This window comes from Salmo trutta, chromosome 21, assembly GCF_901001165.1.
Source record: "Salmo trutta chromosome 21, fSalTru1.1, whole genome shotgun sequence".
Lineage (NCBI taxonomy): Eukaryota > Metazoa > Chordata > Actinopteri > Salmoniformes > Salmonidae > Salmo > Salmo trutta.
In genome coordinates this window covers 27,368,925-27,387,994 of record NC_042977.1, presented here as the reverse complement: position 1 = coordinate 27,387,994, position 19,070 = coordinate 27,368,925, and the positions used below count along the sequence as shown (strand labels likewise).

The 19,070-nt window shown below is 44.6% G+C and overlaps 1 protein-coding gene across 5 annotated transcripts in view; it reads right to left on the bottom strand.

The window, feature by feature from the left end:
• Nucleotides 1-201: 201 nt before the first annotated feature.
• Nucleotides 202-19,070, bottom strand: part of LOC115157090 (microtubule-associated protein tau) — a 73,806-nt gene continuing 54,937 nt past the window's right edge. The window contains exons 7-17 of one of the 5 annotated variants that reach the window (XM_029705010.1): nt 14,915-15,318; nt 12,484-12,693; nt 11,871-12,018; nt 11,631-11,693; nt 10,851-11,095; nt 10,047-10,091; nt 6,549-6,641; nt 5,948-6,029; nt 5,646-5,764; nt 5,044-5,209; nt 202-4,711 (exon numbers count right to left, since the gene is read on the bottom strand). In XM_029705010.1, the coding sequence (XP_029560870.1) occupies nt 4,704-4,711; nt 5,044-5,209; nt 5,646-5,764; nt 5,948-6,029; nt 6,549-6,641; nt 10,047-10,091; nt 10,851-11,095; nt 11,631-11,693; nt 11,871-12,018; nt 12,484-12,693; nt 14,915-15,318 (1,583 nt within the window). In that variant the 3' untranslated portion in view covers nt 202-4,703. The remainder of the gene's footprint in view (nt 4,712-5,043; nt 5,210-5,645; nt 5,765-5,947; nt 6,030-6,548; nt 6,642-10,046; nt 10,092-10,850; nt 11,096-11,630; nt 11,694-11,870; nt 12,019-12,483; nt 12,694-14,914; nt 15,319-19,070) is intronic. The other 4 variants (XM_029705011.1, XM_029705012.1, XM_029705013.1 and 1 more) reach the window with 4 other exon arrangements.

The window sequence follows — 19,070 nt, the reverse complement described above, 5'->3', positions numbered from 1 at the left end:
ACTGTAACTCAGTAAAATCGTTGAAATTGTTGCATGTTGCGTTTACATTTTTGTTCAGTATACATGCACTATACGTTGTGTTCTTGTGGACTCAGACTAACACAGTTCTTTACGGAAAAGACATACTGTAATAAAAAAAGAAAATGTTTGTACAGTTATACACAAAAGACAATTAAGCAGAAAAGGAAACATACACTCAAATGTTTGCTTGTCTTTTATTTCATGATTAATATTCACATCACTAGATAACAATTAATCACAATGAACATCTCTTTCATACCAAATTACATCTTAAATCGAAGGGGAAACAATGAACTCCTATCTATGACAGATGTCTACAATCCATTGTCTTCTGCATGCTCTTATGGTGTGCACTATGGAGAATAATACACACTACAGGTGTGCTGTAAGATGAAGCACAGCTATGGGCTCCTTGATGCTTTACAGAAGCACACTACATAACACATGCCAAAAGACAGTTACTGTTAGTCTCACATGGGGGATGTGGGAGGGATGTCTGGATGACATTCAAGGGCTGTGTGTGTCAGGTGCTGCATTTGGGAGCATGACCTTCAACCTATCCTCACAATGCCTGGTTCCTGATTACAGTTGGGCACTCGGTCAGCTCACCAGTGACACAAAACATTTGGAAGAATAAGCATGAAACCGGATTATTCTTTGTTCCATGTAGATTTCTAACATATAGTGAGTACAGGCCTAAGTGTAAGAGGCAGATAAAAGTGTTAATTTATTCCTCTACAGAGTTGGAGTTGGTAATAGCACACCTTGACCAACCATTGAGATGCTAACCACCATTCCTACTGTCGAGTCAAATGTTGATTTATGGCTCTATTCAATCAGAGGCGCTTTAGCCGACATCCGCATAGCGTCGGCGGTGGAACTGTGTTAGAGCTGTCAAATCCACAGGTGGCTCTCTTATACCTTTGGCTGCACGGTCAAATTATTAACAGAAATCCCATGCAGCCTTGTTTACAACTTCAAACACTGGAATGCGATGTAATCTACACCTCGATTAGGATGATGGAAATCCTCATTTTGTTGAATGATTTTTTTATTTGAGTGTAATTATTTTTATATATATTATACATGTTCTCACTCTGAACTTCTAATGCGAGTGGGGGGTGTGGCTTCCTGATAATGATTGCAAGAGCAGCTGCTCAGTAACTTGACAGCTCCAACCCAGTTTCCTTTTCCGACACCACCAAAACATTCGCTATGCAGGTGTCTGCTTTCGCTGGTTAACGCTTCATCTGATTGAATCTAGGCCTTAGTATGTGTCCTATTGGGATTTTTAAAACAAAACAAAAAGTTCATACATATGATATTCATGTCTTGCATCTTTAATACATTACATTTTAAAAACATTCTTGTACTTCAGCCCTTTCTGAAAAAGGCAGACTCCAGAAAGAAAACACTCTCTGAAAATGGGTTCATGGATGTGAAATACATTTGTCAACATCCATAAAGACCCTAATATCAATACCTATTTGTTTTCCTGTGGTGATAAAAACATGTGGTTGTCTATTTACAAACGACTGTGTGAAGACTGGTGAAAGGATGGCGTTGCAAGCAGTGGTTAAGCGTTGGAAAGGTGAGTGTTAATAAACGTGACGTCTAACAGGCACAAGGAGAACAGACAGAGTGAGTGATCATCGTCCCAAAGCACGACACCAAAGTCCACTAACGTGACCAGTGAGCAAGGTTACCACCAAGGAGACTAAAAGACAAATCTGTTCATCCAATCATGCCAACAGTTCTAACATACTGTAGAGCTCAAACATAAAATGTACATACCACTGTGCATTCAAAGTGCTTTCATCAGTGTAAGACTTATGCTTCAGGAAGAATTCAATTCATTCCAGTTTTTTGACTAACCATGGGAATCTTGGGGGGAAAGAATAACTGTAAATATCATAAGGTGCTTTTTCTTTCATTCTCGATATTTTGATATCTTGCTCTTTGATTATCTCTGCCATTGACGATCCCTATCATTTCCTCCACTGCAGTGCACACACTCAAATAGATTCAGATTACACCTTACTGACATCAAGCAGCATCATATCATTACAGTACATAACAGTAACTCAAAATAAAAGGGTTTTAGGGTGGGACATAAAGATCATTTTTTGGGAACTATACACCTGTTACAGTTCAGCCACAGATTTTGACTAACCCAAGATATACCACCGATGTTGTTTCCAATGAGAGCAAATGAAGCATATTGAGCAGAACAAGCAAAGAGCTGGGCAGAGCTAAACACGAATTAGCGAGATCCTATTGGCGCGTTCGAGCATGTATTTGCATATTTCCGTTAGAGAACTCCTACTCTGTGAATTTGCGATTGTGCAATTACTCAATTTGCCCTTGTAATCCTTCTAAACAATGCCATTTCTTTTTTAGAAAGGGTGAAGTCTAAAACAACTTTGTCTACTCTGTTCTTAACAGATGTTAGTTTTGGGAACAGAAAACTGTATTGAGATTGAATGTTTCATCTATGAGAAAATTAGCAGGTTTCATATAGCTCCATATTCTCCCACTTCCTGCCACTGGACTTCCTCTCATCACAATATTTGGTGGTGAGAAGAAGTTATAAAGGGATGGTTCAGATTTATACATCCTGCGAGAGATCTGGTTCTATCTGTGGTTCAGCCTTGAGAATCTACAAGGCACAATTACACATTAATATCTGGGGCCCTTATCCCTCTTGTTGGAGGTGCCATTTTTGTACTCTAAGAGCCAAACTACCAGTGTTTTAAAGGCAATGGGGTGCCCTCGACCTTGATCCAGCAACACCACTAATCTGACAAACTCCACAGACATGCCTAAATGTTGATCACAACATACTACACACACACACTGAATCCTAATTCATAGTCATGTAATGTTATACAATTCCGCCAACCTCTTTACAGAACCGACAGCAAGTTAATCTGAGTAATTAGCTTATTTGTTTAAAAAAAAAAAAAAAAAACTGCTCCAATAAGCAATTGTGCGCTATTGTTACACAATAATGTCACTTTTCACAGTGGAACCAATAGCATAAGCAGCCATTCAAATGAATTCATATTTAACAGTGGAGTAGTTGAGAAAACTGAAAATATACAATTGTCACATTGGAGATCAATTTATGACTGTCTTTGTTCGTCACAAACTTCTCCTGATATTGACTTAAAATTGTGAATATATTGTTAAATGTATCTATCTAAATCTTGCTTTCCTTCAAAATGGCTTTCTATTCGTCTTCCCTGTCCCAACGATTTGGCCAACACTACAGAGACTTGATCACTGGGGGACAACACAAACAGCATTGGAGTATCTTCACTCTCCTGGTGCAATCATAAGCCTTTCCTCACTCTGTTTGCTGCCTCTTGCTTACGATTTTGTCCTGTCCCAGGCATCCAGTCTCTTTGCACAGACCCTGCGGGGGTTTGTCTCTCTCTCTCTCTCTGACTGTACCGTACTGTAGTACACATGTGCGGGGATGTGTGTGTATGAGAAAGTTGTATCCTCAGCAAAGACCACTCACTGTATTGCTTTCAGAGAGATGTAACAGTAAAAGGAAAAAGGGTATATTATGATGAAACGACATAACAACACATCAGCTCATTGTTACAATAATTTACGAAAACACAATACAGATGTTTTAAAGAGATGTTAAATATCCTACTGTTTGAAACAGCCTACTAGTTTCTTGTTGTTGAGAGTGCTGTGGGGGAATCACAAGTTTACAAAGGGTTATCTAGGCATACTGTATTGGTTAAGAGAGGGAGTGGCATATTAGCCCCTGTTCATTGGGATGACATGACAATCCCACATGCTCACAATAAGGGGTGCTTCACTAATTGCCATTGTATAATGTACTGTATACAACTCAGTGAAATCTGGGGTCCCAACAGTACAAGGGGAGTTATGCTCATCCAGAGAGATAGGTACAGTAAGGAAGGTGTTACGTCTAGGGTAAGGCCTGTCACATAGATTGTGATGGTCTGACGTAAAAGACGTACTAATATACAGTGTGACACTGAAGGTGTTTGTGATTTGCATCGAGGTGGCACTACGTATAAGAACAGAAATTATAGGCTGGAACAAAAGAAGCCGGCAGTATAATAAGTTTCACTCTGCGCTGACATAACTTTAACAGAACACTGAGGGTCTAGATTCTAGAACATTCACTCTGAGGTCATACTACTCCCCTTATATGACAGCAAGTTAAGCCAGGGCAATTCAGAAGAGACCAAACCCCACTGTACTGTAAGAGCTTGTCTATCCATCTGAACTCTGGTCTCTATACTTTAATACTGGCTCCTCTGAGACCAGAAGACTAGGACAGGTATTCCACAAGGACAGAGAGTAGTGATGAGATACAGTATGGTAAAAGGAGAGGTAAAAGGTCAAATGAAGGTGCTGGAGGAAGTTGGAATGTGCTAAAGAAGTCCCTGTCCTGCTAGCATTCAGTAGTTGTCCCCCTGCCTCATGTCTGGGTGACGAGGGTCTGGGTGACGAGGGTCTGGGTTGGAGCTGGAGGGTGTGGAGGAGAAAGCTGGCGGACCCCAGAGAAACACTGTGAGAGGTGCTGCGATGAGGGTGAGGGGTGGCTGCCAATCGGGGTGGGCCGGGAGATGATGTCGGCGCCGTGGTTCGTGCGAGCCCGTGCACACTTGCAAAAGCTCAGCATGTAAGACTCAATCTGCTGGCAGATAAACAGAGTGGGACACAGGAAGCAATGGAGAAAAGGGGAGCAAAATAAGAGGAGAGAGAGTAGAGGGAGTTAACTGGTTAGATTAATGGCATAAAATAACATACACATTTTTTGAATACACTATTTGCAGGAGGCAAAAAACTTGCCTACTTCACAACAATCAGTTATCTATAATCTGAGCACTCAGCAGTGACATGAAACCCAATAAGTAATGTGAGACAGGCAACAGAGGTAATCTCAAAGTTAATGCTCTGAGTGCATGACAGAGAAAGTGAGATTTCAGAAAAGACCACAGGTTGTTTGCTGAGGCAAGAGGCACGTACTTGTCTCAGGGATGCGTTTGTCCATGCCCATGCCTATCGGGTCTCGCAGCCCATCACCCCCAAAGGGATTAGGGTGAGGTGTGGCCTCCTTATGTCCGTTCTCCTTAGCCATACTTCTTGCCCCTGTGGCTGGAGCTCCACCAGGGGGAGATGTTCTCCCCCCAGCCTGGAAACACGTGAGCAGTAGGGTTTAGACATGAGAATCAGACACACACTGAGGTAAATGACCACAATAATATGTTCATTAAAGAAGTGTGTATGAATTCCTATAAGTTCAATGATCTTTTCATTACAGGTTGAGTTGCTAATGAAAGACTGGGTAATCATTAATGCCATCTAGTGGACAAGCAGGTTAAAGCACAGTGACGCAACTTGTTTTAAAAGGATGAAATTGCTCTCTGTATGTAGTCAACCAGCATGTTCAAATGAGACGTTTCCACCACAACAACCTCAAACATCCTGTCTTTGTGTGTTGTGCAATAAATAATTACTTTAGAACTTTAAGCTTTCTGAAATGTATTTGAATAAAACCTTTAAGGCCAAATCCTGGTTAGGTAAAACATGTAAATAACTACGTGACTACAAGAGAATGGTGACCTTACCTTGTTTTGTCCATCCTCTGCCTCAAGGCCAATATTGTCCATTGACCCCACCTTGGGCTTTCCATTACCATTGGCCTTAGCCTCAATCTTCACATCTCCACCCCCTGTAGTGGACACACCTTAGTGGCGTGAGAAGGTAAGTCGTTTGATATAGGAGGCTTCCCAAATGGAACCCTATTACCTATATAGTCCACTCTTTTTGAGCAGGCCTAATGAGACTCTGGTCAAAATTAGTGTACTATGTAGGGGATAGGGTGCCATTTGGGATGCAGACATCATTTCCAAAATCATCAGATGTCTACCTGGCTTGTGCTTGATGTTGTCCTTAGAGCCACACTTGGAGGTCACTTTGCTCAAGTCCACCTTCTTATGCTGAATCTGGACCTGAATGCACCCAAACAACACAACACAAATGTTGAAGTATGAATGGCAAAGATGAAACAACACCCAATCTGAAATTCTCACACAATGCCTTGAATCACTTTCACCCATCAGTATAACACTGATTATGACATTTGAGTAGTCTACTGTAAAGTGGAGAAGTGGGTATTTTAAGTATCCATTTAAATTGATTTTGTTGTCACTAAATAAGGAAATGTAATACTTGTTGCAATGTAAAAGAGAGTGAAAGAGACAGAGGCAGATAGAAAGCTAGTATCTCTTCAGCTGGTTAGCTGGGTGAGACAGTTTGCACAAACAGCACAGCATTCGGACCTCACATTATAACTTAGGCTGGCCAATGGGGCTGGCCAATGGGGCTGACCATAGAATTAGAATGACTAGAACGTTAGGACATTACTCTGTTAGAAATGTGGCGAACTTCCTTTTAGTCCAATCGAACATGTTAGTGGGATATGGGGAACGAGGCAGCAGCCACATGGGAGCCCCATGTGTTGTACTTACATTCCCTCCACCAGGGACATGCTTGATATTATCCTTGGAGCCACAGCGGGAGGTGATATGGCTGAAGTCCAGTTTTTTGTGGACTATCATAACCTACAAAGAAGCACAGTAGCAGTGGGAACGGTTCACTACGGTGAGTCTAGAATTAGTGGAGGGTGGTGGAGAAGCAGCCAGGATGAAAAGTGAAAGCAATCTAAAGAGCATACAGTATGTTGTTAACTCATTCTTACACATAGTAAGTAAAACCAGTCACACAACAGTCAGAATGCTGGCTGGTCAGTATTTACATGCAAATTAGCTCAACTATCATCCAATTCTAGATGTGGCTGATCAAAGTAGATAACTATTGCAGTGTTTATGAACATAAATAATAAACGCACGCACGCACGCACGCACGCACACACACACACACACACACACACACACACACACACACACACACGCACACACGCACGCACGCACGCACGCACACTAGCCAGCCAGCCAGCCAGCCAGCCAGCCAGCCATCTCTTCCCTGATATCAATTGCTGACTTCAAAACACCGTCATTTTGCGAAGGAACCAACCTGCAGTTCAAAAACCTTGAATGAAAAGCACTAATCTGTTTTCACCATTTATTTTTTGCTTGGTATACTGAGATGCCTGGTGTTTAAATTAGTTTGAGGCTCTGTGACGCAGGTAGCATCGCAGACGGGCTGAGTCACCCTCTAAAACACTAGCCCACAGCCAAGGTCTGTTATTTCCAACTGCTTGCTCACACTGCCTCAAGCTCAGATCTTACTGAACTCAACTCACAGGTGTTGGACAACCAGAAGCTTCTCTGCTATATCACTCAGCTGATGAGAAGACAGAAGCAAGTGCTTCCCACATTCCCCCCCCAAAAATGACATCTGATGACGTTGAATCAACATGGAAAACTGACTGAATTTGCAAAAAGTTTCATATTTTTTTCACCCAACTGTTAACCTAAATCCAATGACATTTTTTGTTGATTTCACATTGAAATTCACGTTAGTTGACATCTCAATTTAAATCAAAACTAGAGCTTGAAAGTATGTCTGTGCCCAGTGGGTTGTTTCTGAATTGCTTATCTTACCAATTATAATCCTTCATTGAATCATACTGATAGGACTGTAAAAATGGTTTAGGGTAAATTACGTAAAAGTAAACCCAGATGAATAAGAGCAGTGGTATTGGTTACACTATGAACCTAAAAGCCTTCCAGGGCCTCTCAAATACTCAAGCTCAGGGACCTTTGAAATGTACCAGGTGTGAGGACCAGCGCAAGACAATGGTCACTGTGGTGTTATTTCACGAGGAGGTTCATTAGGTTTCTGTGCCAAATAACTGGGATGGGTAGTGCCATGATTGTAGAGGTCAGATGGATGACGGCAAGGTCAATTCCTGTCTGTCTGTTTTTCTGTCTGTCAGTTAAGCTGTGCATTTCAGGGGAGACAGAGACTTGGAGTACACTGTCCACAACTATTCACATGTTATACCAGAAAGCAACAGTCAATCATGAAGAGGAAGAAAAGGTGAGGATGTGCATGACTGGGAGTATGTTAGACTGGGAGTATGTTAGACTGGGAGTATGTTAGACTGGGAGTATGTTAGACTGGGAGTATGTTAGACTGGGAGTATGTTAGACTGGGAGTATGTTAGACTGGGAGTATGTTAGACTGGGAGTATGTTAGACTGGGAGTATGTTAGACTGGGAGTGTGTTAGACTGGGAGTATGTTAGACTGGGAGTATGTTAGACTGGGAGTATGTTAGACTGGGAGTATGTTAGACTGGGAGTATGTTAGACTGGGAGTATGTTAGACTGGGAGTATGTTAGACTGGGAGTATGTTAGACTGGGAGTATGTTAGACTGGGAGTATGTTAGAGGTTAGACTGGGAGTATGTTAGACTGGGAGTGTGTTAGACTGGGAGTATGTTAGACTGGGAGTATGTTAGACTGGGAGTATGTTAGACTGGGAGTATGTTAGACTGGGAGTATGTTAGACTGGGAGTATGTTAGACTGGGAGTATGTTAGACTGGGAGTATGTTAGACTGGGAGTATGTTAGACTGGGAGTATGTTAGACTGGGAGTATGTTAGACTGGGAGTATGTTAGACTGGGAGTATGTTAGACTGGGAGTATGTTAGACTGGGAGTATGTTAGACTGGGAGTATGTTAGACTGGGAGTATGTTAGACTGGGAGTATGTTAGACTGGGAGTATGTTAGACTGGGAGTATGTTAGACTGGGAGTATGTTAGACTGGGAGTATGTTAGACTGGGAGTGTGTTAGACTGGGAGTATGTTAGACTGGGAGTATGTTAGACTGGGAGTATGTTAGACTGGGAGTATGTTAGACTGGGAGTATGTTAGACTGGGAGTGTGTTAGACTGGGAGTGTGTTAGACTGGGAGTATGTTAGACTGGGAGTATGTTAGACTGGGAGTGTGTTAGACTGGGAGTGTGTTAGACTGGAGTATGTTAGACTGGGAGTATGTTAGACTGGGAGTATGTTAGACTGGGAGTATGTTAGACTGGGAGTGTGTTAGACTGGGAGTGTGTTAGACTGGGAGTGTGTTAGACTGGGAGTGTGTTAGACTGGGAGTGTGTTAGACTGGGAGTGTGTTAGACTGGGAGTGTGTTAGACTGGGAGTATGTTAGACTGGGAGTATGTTAGACTGGGAGTATGTTAGACTGGGAGTATGTTAGACTGGGAGTATGTTAGACTGGGAGTGTGTTAGACTGGGAGTGTGTTAGACTGGGAGTGTGTTAGACTGGGAGTATGTTAGACTGGGAGTATGTTAGACTGGGAGTATGTTAGACTGGGAGTATGTTAGACTGGGAGTGTGTTAGACTGGGAGTGTGTTAGACTGGGAGTGTGTTAGACTGGGAGTGTGTTAGACTGGGAGTATGTTAGACTGGGAGTGTGTTAGACTGGGAGTGTGTTAGACTGGGAGTGTGTTAGACTGGGAGTGTGTTAGACTGGGAGTATGTTAGACTGGGAGTGTGTTAGACTGGGAGTGTGTTAGACTGGGAGTATGTTAGACTGGGAGTATGTTAGACTGGGAGTATGTTAGACTGGGAGTGTGTTAGACTGGGAGTGTGTTAGACTGGGAGTGTGTTAGACTGGGAGTATGTTAGACTGGGAGTATGTTAAACTGGGAGTGTGTTAGACTGGGAGTGTGTTAGACTGGGAGTGTGTTAGACTGGGAGTGTGTTAGACTGGGAGTGTGTTAGACTGGGAGTGTGTTAGACTGGGAGTGTGTTAGACTGGGAGTATGGTAGACTGGGAGTATGTTAGACTGGGAGTATGTTAGACTGGGAGTGTGCGATCTGTCTGTATGTGTTTGTGTGTGTACAGATAGGTTCAAATAGTCAGTGGACAAAAAAGGTCCACTTATGTCATTTCCTTCAGTGTGATATTGAAGGAGAGAGAGTGGTTGAGCACATGGGTGAGAATGAGCAAGGGGTGTGTGATGATGGCGATGGTAGGGACTCACCTTGCCCTGGCCGTCTTTGGATTGGGAACCCCCCGCCGTGGAGACCTGAGGGGAGACAACCACCCCTGGGTCAATATCAGGAGACAAGGCTGCCCTGGGCCCTGGGTCAGTACCACCAGTCAGGGCTCAGGATAATGTGGTGTGGTGTACGGATGGAGGGAACTGCTCTGCTTTAAGGCTACAACACCGGTCTGTGTGACTGACAGGTTTCAAACCCAGGTCTCCTGCATCCCAGAAGAGTGCATTGGCTCGAAACAATGTGTTGAGAATTTGTTTTTATGGAGACCCCCTTTTGCATACATCACTGTGACAGGTAACCTTTTGTGGATGGACACTGTCACAACCTATGAGTGAAGGGAGCTGTCAGTTGTAATGTAGAGAGATGAGAGAGAGAAAAGAGAGAGATAAGAGAGAAAATAAAAAGTTACGGAGAGGATAAGAGAGAAATAAAGGGGAGAGAACAGAGAGAGAAACAGAAAGGCATAAGTAGGGGTAGCATGCATTGTGCCACTATTTAGTTGAGAAAGCCATAAATGTTGGTAATGACTAATGAGAGGGTGGTATAAGACCGTGTTATATGGTAGCAGTGGAGAGGTGAGGAGGTTTTTGATAATAAGGAATTTGTATGATGTTGAATGAGAATTTGCTTGTGACAAAACCCCTGCCTTGAATGGCATTTGACAGCATTGAAGGCATGATAGATCTGTCAACACACAAACGTCTACGTCTGATGTCAGTCCACTTAAATATGCCTCTTTCCCAAAGCTTTCATGTACAGCACATCTCTACCCCACGTTAGCGCACCTTGCCACCGGTAGACTGGTACTTCATGTTGTCTGTGGAGCCGATCTTGGAGCGCACATTCTTCAGGTCCGGCAGGGGTGCGTTGATGGGCCTGGGAGTCCTAGGAGCTCTGGGTACAGGTGGCTTCCTCTCCATAGCCGTCTGCTTGGGCACCGGGGGTTTGGTGATGCGTCGGCGAGGTTGCTCCCCGTTGGTTGCAGGAGTGCTTGGAGCAGTAGCAGAAGTGTGAGGTACCCTGGGCTTGGCTGGGGTGGTGATAGAAATAGACAAAGGGCATGAGGAACCATACCCTCTAAGGGCTGGAGCTGAGCACACACACAAACAATAACAACAATGATTCACTAGGGAACAATGGGCTGGAAGCTAACTAGTCCCCAGGGGAGAAGATTAGGAACCACACTACTACTAACTACAGACAGTAGATACTGTGGTCTCTGGTAGTGGGTTTTCCAAGGCTGTGTCAGCAGCCTCTGATTCGATGACTAATGAATATCTCAGAGGAGGACGTGACAGGCCTGAGGCGTCAGTCAGTGTTTTCACGAACTGGAGCTACTGTTGAGACTAAGTGTCCGTCTCCCTCTGTGTCCCTGTCTGTCTCCTAGCATCACTTACCCACTGCACTTGTCTCTCTCTGTGTAGTCATAATGACACTGTCAAGAGAGATTATAACAGACGACACTTGTCTGTCCTTACAATTTCAAAGAACACATTCAACTCCAGGGTATCTTAGTTGTATAATGAGATACTTGGGTTAGATTGTGCATGTTGGCTCGTTGTTACCTGGTGTTGTCTTCAGCGTAGTAGGCTTCTTCATGTCACCTGGCTTGATATCAGTCTTGGGAACTGTAGGGTAGAAAACATAACCAAGCTCCCCTTACATGATTGAGACTAGTGGACATTGTATTCATTTAGGGATGACTAAGGAATTCTGACGTTGGCTTTTTGAATATCACCATCATCAAGAATAAAGTACCTTACAGCATGTCAGCTTGTACTATCCAGTTAGGAGTTGGTGCTCACCTGTGTTGCGGCGCAGAGAGGGGGCATTAGCAGAGGGGCGTGGACCAGCAGGTTTAGTAGTGGCGGTAGTAGAGGAACTGTTATTATTGGCCGTGCCGTTGGCCTTTGGCACAGGAGGACGTCTGTCAGAAGTGCCGTTTTCCGGAGTCTGAGTAAGCAAACAGGAAATCAGAGAAGGGTGTGGTGTGGAAGAGAGCGCTGGACATAGAGAGGGTTGGTTGGGAGAGGCAACTAGAGGTGTAAGGGAGATGGAGAAGGCTGAGGGAAAAGTTAGATAGGTGTGTGATAAAAAACACACCAAATGGAAGTTGATTAAGCAATTAGGGGAGTAAAGATTGGAAACAGAAAGGAGATATTGGAAATGCATGCTGGGATCTTCAGGGAGGTTATAGAAAATATTCAGCTGGTAGGACTAAATGGTGAAGAGACCGGACAGAGGTTAAAGTGCAGGGAGTTGGTGGTCCACAAACTGTGAGTGAGAGTCAGAAGGTGGACACTGGACAGTTATATAGCAGAGCCAAACAAAGGGAAGGGGGACAAGGTGCCAACCACAAGAGGGAAGGCCAGTGAGCACAGACAGGAGTGAGGGAAGTGGGAGTGGGAGGGGACTCACCTTGGACTTGGTGGCTGTAGGGGTTTGACTGTTAGCGGCAGTTGGCCGCTTGGTGCCAGCAGTGGGAGTGGTTGCCTTGGTAACAGGACTTTTTTTATTGGCAGAACTGGAGGTGGGGGCGGAACGTTTTAGGGGGGCAGCTGCATCCCCAGTGGACAGAGAGGTGGGCCGTATTTTGACAGAGTTTGGTTTGGTTGACCCAACAGCAGGCTGTACAACAACGTCACACGATGAAGGAAAAAATAAGAAAACCAAAAGCATACAACAGATGACAGGCAGCATGGTAAAGCAACAGAGGACAGGCAGCATGGTAAAGCAACAGAGGACAGGCAGCATGGTAAAGCAACAGAGGACAGGCAGCATGGTAAAGCAGCAGAGGACAGGCAGCATGGTCAGAAGACAGGCAGCATGGTAAAGCAGCAGAGGACAGGCAGCATGGTAAAGCAGCAGAGAACAGGCAGCATGGTAAAGCAGCAGAGGACAGGCAGCATGTTACATTAGCAGAGGACAGGCAGCATGTTAAAGCAGCAGAGGACAGGCAGCATGGTAAAGCAACAGAGGACAGGCAGCATGGTAAAGCAGCAGAGGACAGGCAGCATGGTAAAGCAACAGAGGACAGGCAGCATGGCAAAGCAACAGAGGACAGGCAGCATGGTAAAGCAACAGAGGACAGGCAGCATGGTAAAGCAGCAGAGGACAGGCAGAATGTTAAAGCAGCAGAGGACAGGCAGCATGTTACATTAGCAGAGGACAGGCAGCATGGTAAAGCGGCAGAGGACAGGCAGCATGGCAAAGCAGCAGAGGACAGGCAGCATGGCAAAGCAGCAGAGGACAGGCAGCATGGTAAAGCAACAGAGGACAGGCAGCATGGCAAAGCAACAGAGGACAGGCAGCATGGTCAGAGGACAGGCAGCATGGTAAAGCAACAGAGGACAGGCAGCATGGTAAAGCAGCAGAGGACAGGCAGCATGGCAAAGCAGCAGAGGACAGGCAGCATGTTAAAGCAGCAGAGGACAGGCAGCATGTTACATTAGCAGAGGACAGGCGGCATGGTAAAGCAACAGAGGACAGGCAGCATGGTAAAGCGGCAGAGGACAGGCAGCATGTCAAAGCAACAGAGGACAGGCAGCATGGTCAGAAGACAGGCAGCATGGTAAAGCAGCAGAGGACAGGCAGCATGGCAAAGCAGCAGAGGACAGGCAGCATGTTAAAGCAGCAGAGGACAGGCAGCATGTTAAAGCGGCAGAGGACAGGCAGCATGGTAAAGCAACAGAGGACAGGCAGCATGGCAAAGCAGCAGAGGACAGGCAGCATGGTAAAGCAACAGAGGACAGGCAGCATGGTAAAGCAGCAGAGGACAGGCAGCATGTTACATTAGCAGAGGACAGGCAGCATGGTAAAGCAACAGAGGACAGGCAGCATGGTAAAGCAGCAGAGGACAGGCAGCATGGTAAAGCAGCAGAGGACAGGCAGCATGGTAAAGCAACAGAGGACAGGCAGCATGGTAAAGCAACAGAGGACAGGCAGCATGGTAAAGCCGCAGAGGACAGGCAGCATGGTAAAGCCGCAGAGGACAGGCAGCATGGTAAAGCAACAGAGGACAGGCAGCATGGTAAAGCAACAGAGGACAGGCAGCATGGTAAAGCAACAGAGGACAGGCAGCATGGTAAAGCAGCAGAGGACAGGCAGCATGGTAAAGCAACAGAGGACAGGCAGCATGGTAAAGCAGCAGAGGACAGGCAGCATGGTAAAGCAGCAGAGGACAGGCAGCATGGTAAAGCAGCAGAGGACAGGCAGCATGGTAAAGCAGCAGAGGACAGGCAGCATGGTAAAGCAACAGAGGACAGGCAGCATGGTAAAGCAACAGAGGACAGGCAGCATGGTAAAGCAGCAGAGGACAGGCAGCATGGTAAAGCAGCAGAGGACAGGCAGCATGGTAAAGCAGCAGAGGACAGGCAGCATGGTAAAGCAGCAGAGGACAGGCAGCATGGTAAAGCAACAGAGGACAGGCAGCATGGTAAAGCAGCAGAGGACAGGCAGCATGGTAAAGCAGCAGAGGACAGGCAGCATGGTAAAGCAGCAGAGGACAGGCAGCATGGTAAAGCAGCAGAGGACAGGCAGCATGGTAAAGCAACAGAGGACAGGCAGCATGGTAAAGCAGCAGAGGACAGGCAGCATGGTAAAGCAACAGAGGCTGCATTCACTATAAACCACAAATCATAATCAAACCAGGAGCATCAGCAGAGTAAGTTCTAGTAGCGGGCTAGATAACCCTTTTACATTTGAAATAGCACATAAGCGCATGCACACACACACACACACACACACACACACACACACACACACACACACTAGAGATGGCAGTGACAGTTGCAGAAGCAGCTTGCACTGAAATGAATGGTAACATTGTCCCAGCCTTTCCCTGACCTACCTTGGCCTTACTGTCTGGGCTGGTGAGGTCCTGCTTGCTTCCGATGGTTGTTGGGGACTTTGCAGTACCTTTCCCAGCCTTTTCATTCTTCTGAACTTTAACCATCTTGTCCGTTTTCTCTCCATTTTCTTTCTTCTCCATCTTCTCATCTTTGTTGGTCTTCTCTGGCTTGTCCACTTTTTCATTTTTAACATTTTTCTCTGTCTTATCAATCTTCTCTTCATCTTTGAGGATCTCAGATTTGTTTGTCTTGTCAGCATTGACTTTCTTAGATTGATCTTCTTTCTCTTTATTCTCCATCTTCTCCATCTTGTCCGACTTCTCGGTCTTATCAAACATGTTCAAGTTATCCATCTTGGGGAAGAAATCAGCCTTCTCTTGTTTGTCCTTATTTTCTGCTTTCACTGTAGAGAGACAAAAATAGACATATATTGATATATAGAGAAAACCCACAATACTGTATGTCATGAAAAAAGACCAGAATTTATCTGAGGATCAAATACAGGTAGAGAAACCTTTCATAGCGCCAGTGTTGCTTTCAGCCATGAGCGAGAGCATATCTGTTTCAAATCATGTGAAACTGTGCTCAGATGGAAGCTGACAACATGGTTCATGGCTTTCAACTATCCACAACACTAAATTACCATATGTTCCTTGACATTTGCGACACCCAGCGTTGTCGTTGAGGAGGGGATGAAGGGTGTGAAACCGTCAATGATCTGACATATCAGTTCACTTTATGTTCCACTGACAAACAGCAATGTGTGTTATTAACCGAACCACAGATTCAGACTGGCTTTAGCTTCAAAATCTAGCTTCAACAATACATCCAAAGAATGCCACCACTGTACATGGACAACAGCACTCGGTACAGATCTGCAATCTTAAGTTGATTACTCTGCTGATGCAGAGAGCTTTCCTGCACAGCAGGAAAGGCACAATTCTAGTGTATTCAAGGTTTAAAAAGGCTTCTAATTTTATCTTTAAAATGTCAGATTTGATTTGCCCTGACGAAAAATGTAACAACGCCTACAAAAATGTCCATTAATAATAATCCGCATAATAATTCCCATTTCCTGTTCCTGCAGGATTATTTTCCTACTGTGAGAAGCAGGGTCAAATGAAGAAGTGCATCTGTATATATTGCTGCTATTCAAACAAGCAGCTAAATGTCAACCCTCTAAAATTCTTTGATAGATCTTAATCACAACAGAACACCGTCGCTGGTGAGGAAATGAGAGTTAGTACACTACAGTGACCATGGCATGCTGGTGTGGAGTCTGGGCAGGGCGACAGAAAGTCACAGAGCCCAGGGTCGAGCTGGACAGACAGAACAGCACATTGTTGGCATGGGCTCCTTATGTAACCCAGCTTCAGTGACCTCTACAGAGAGAGAGTGTTCATCCTAAATGGCACTCTATTCCCTATGGAGGGGACTACGTTTGACCAAGTCAGAGTATTGCCCTACTTAGAGAATAGGGTGCCATTTGGAATACATCATGAGAGAGGAAAACCAATGTGCCAAAGAGATGAGGAAATGTGCCACAAATTAAGCTGGGTAAAAAGAAGACCCACTGCCGCAATGAAAGAATCTGCTTTTCAATGAACATTCTGACCAATTAGTTGACTAGAGCATCCATTTTTCAAAAGAGAGTGATGGCAAATGGATTGTACATTTTTGACAGATAGATAACATTTGAACTTGTCAAACCAGATCATATTTGTCACAATGGTACAGAAACATGAGCCAATTGCAAAATCTATCAAATCATTAAGACTAAACCAGAATGGCCTTGTTGTTCTAATGGCTGGCTTTAGGAGCCCTGGTTCCAGTAACTGTCATACACTATAGAATCTAGTATAGAGCTGTTCTGTATGTCTGGCCAGTGGTGTAAACATACACTATAGCCTCTAGTATAGAGCTGTTCTGTATGTCTGGCCAGTGGTGTAAACATACACTATAGAATCTAGTATAGAGCTGTTCTGTATGTCTGGCCAGTGGTGTAAACATACACTATAGAATCTAGTATAGAGCTGTTCTGTATGTCTGGCCAGTGGTGTAAACATACACTATATAATCTAGTATAGAGCTGTTCTGTATGTCTGGCCAGTGGTGTAAACATACATTATAGAATCTAGTATAGAGCTGTTCTGTATGTCTGGCCAGTGGTGTAAACATACACTATAGACTCTAGTATAGAGCTGTTCTATATGCCTGGCCAGTGGTGTAAACATACACTATAGACTCTAGTATAGAGCTGTTCTATATGCCTGGCCAGTGGCGTAAACATACACTATAGACTCTAATATAGAGCTGTTCTGTATGTCTGGCCAGTGGCGTAAACATACACTATAGACTCTAGTATAGAGCTGTTCTATATGCATGGCCAGTGGCGTAAACATACACTATAGACTCTAATATAGAGCTGTTCTGTATGTCTGGCCAGTGGTGTAAACATACACTATATAATCTAGTATAGAGCTGTTCTGTATGTCTGGCCAGTGGTGTAAACATACATTATAGAATCTAGTATAGAGCTGTTCTGTATGTCTGGCCAGTGGTGTAAACATACACTATAGACTCTAGTATAGAGCTGTTCTATATGCCTGGCCAGTGGTGTAAACATACACTATAGACTCTAGTATAGAGCTGTTCTATATGCCTGGCCAGTGGTGTAAACATACACTATAGACTCTAGTATAGAGCTGTTCTATATGCCTGGCCAGTGGCGTAACCATACACTATAGACTCTAATATAGAGCTGTTCTGTATGTCTGGCCAGTGGCGTAAACACAGTGTCACATAAGGTAGAGAATGACTAACACACAGGGACATGATGGAGCAGGTGCTCATGATATTTCACTGCAGGCGACCAGCATCACACACCAGACACCCACATGAATATACAAACATGCGCATGCACCCACCCACCCACCCACCCACACACACACTATATGAAGTGAGGATGCATATCTGTCACCAGAATTTGTCAAATGTGGAACTGTACAGTTTGTCTTTGAATGACCATGCATTGGAGAAAGGCAGAGGGATTATTTTCCGATGACCTTCATTCATGAGGTAGAAATATTACAGCAAGATGATACTGCCAGGCAGCTACACTACATGACCAAAAGTAATGCAGTGCTCGCCAAACATCTCATTCTAAAATCATGGACATTGTTAATATGGAGTTGGTCACCCCCTTTGCTGCTATAACAACCTCCACTCTTCTGGGCAGGCTTTCCACTAGATGTTGGAACATTGCTGCGGGGACTTGTTTCCATTCAGCCACAAGAGCATTAGTGAGGTCAGGCACTGATGTTGGGTGATTAGGCCTGGCTCACAGTTGGCGTTCCAATTCATCCCAAAGGTGTTCGATTGGGTTGAGGTCAGGGCTCTGTGCAGGCCAGTTATGTTCTTCCAAACCAATCTCAACAAACAATTTCTGTATGGACCTCGCTTTGTGCACAGGGGCATTGTCATGCTGAAACAGGAAGGAGCCTTCCCCAAACTGTTGCCACAAAGTTGTAAGCACAGAATCATCTAGAATGTCATTGTATGCTGTGGCGTTAAGATTTCCCTTCACTGGAACTAAGTGGACTCGGCCGAACCATGAAAAACTGCCCCAGACCATTATTCCTCCTCCACAAAACTTTACAGTTGGCACTATGCATTGGGGCAGGTAGTGTTCTCCTGGCATCTGCCAAATCCAGATTCGTCCGTCGGACTGCCAGACGGTGAGGCGTGATTCATCACTCCTGGGAACGCGTTTCTACTGCTCCAGGAGTCCAATGGCGGTGAGCTTTACACCACTCCAGCCAATGCTTGGCATTGCGAATGGTGATCTTAGGCTTGTGTGCGGCTGCTCGGCCATGGAAACCCATTGCATGATGCTCCCAACAAACAGTTCTTATGTTAAAGTTGCTTCCAGAGGCAGTTTGGAACTCGGTAGTGAGTGTTGCAACCGAGGACAGACAATTTTTACGCACTATGCACTTCAGCGGTCCCTTTCTGTGAGCTTGTGTGGCCTACCACTTCGAGGCTGAGCCGTTGTAGATTCTAAACTTTTCCACTTCACAATAACAGCACATACAGCTGACAGGGGCAGAAATTTGACAAACTGACTTGTTGGAAAGGTGGCATCCTATGATGGTG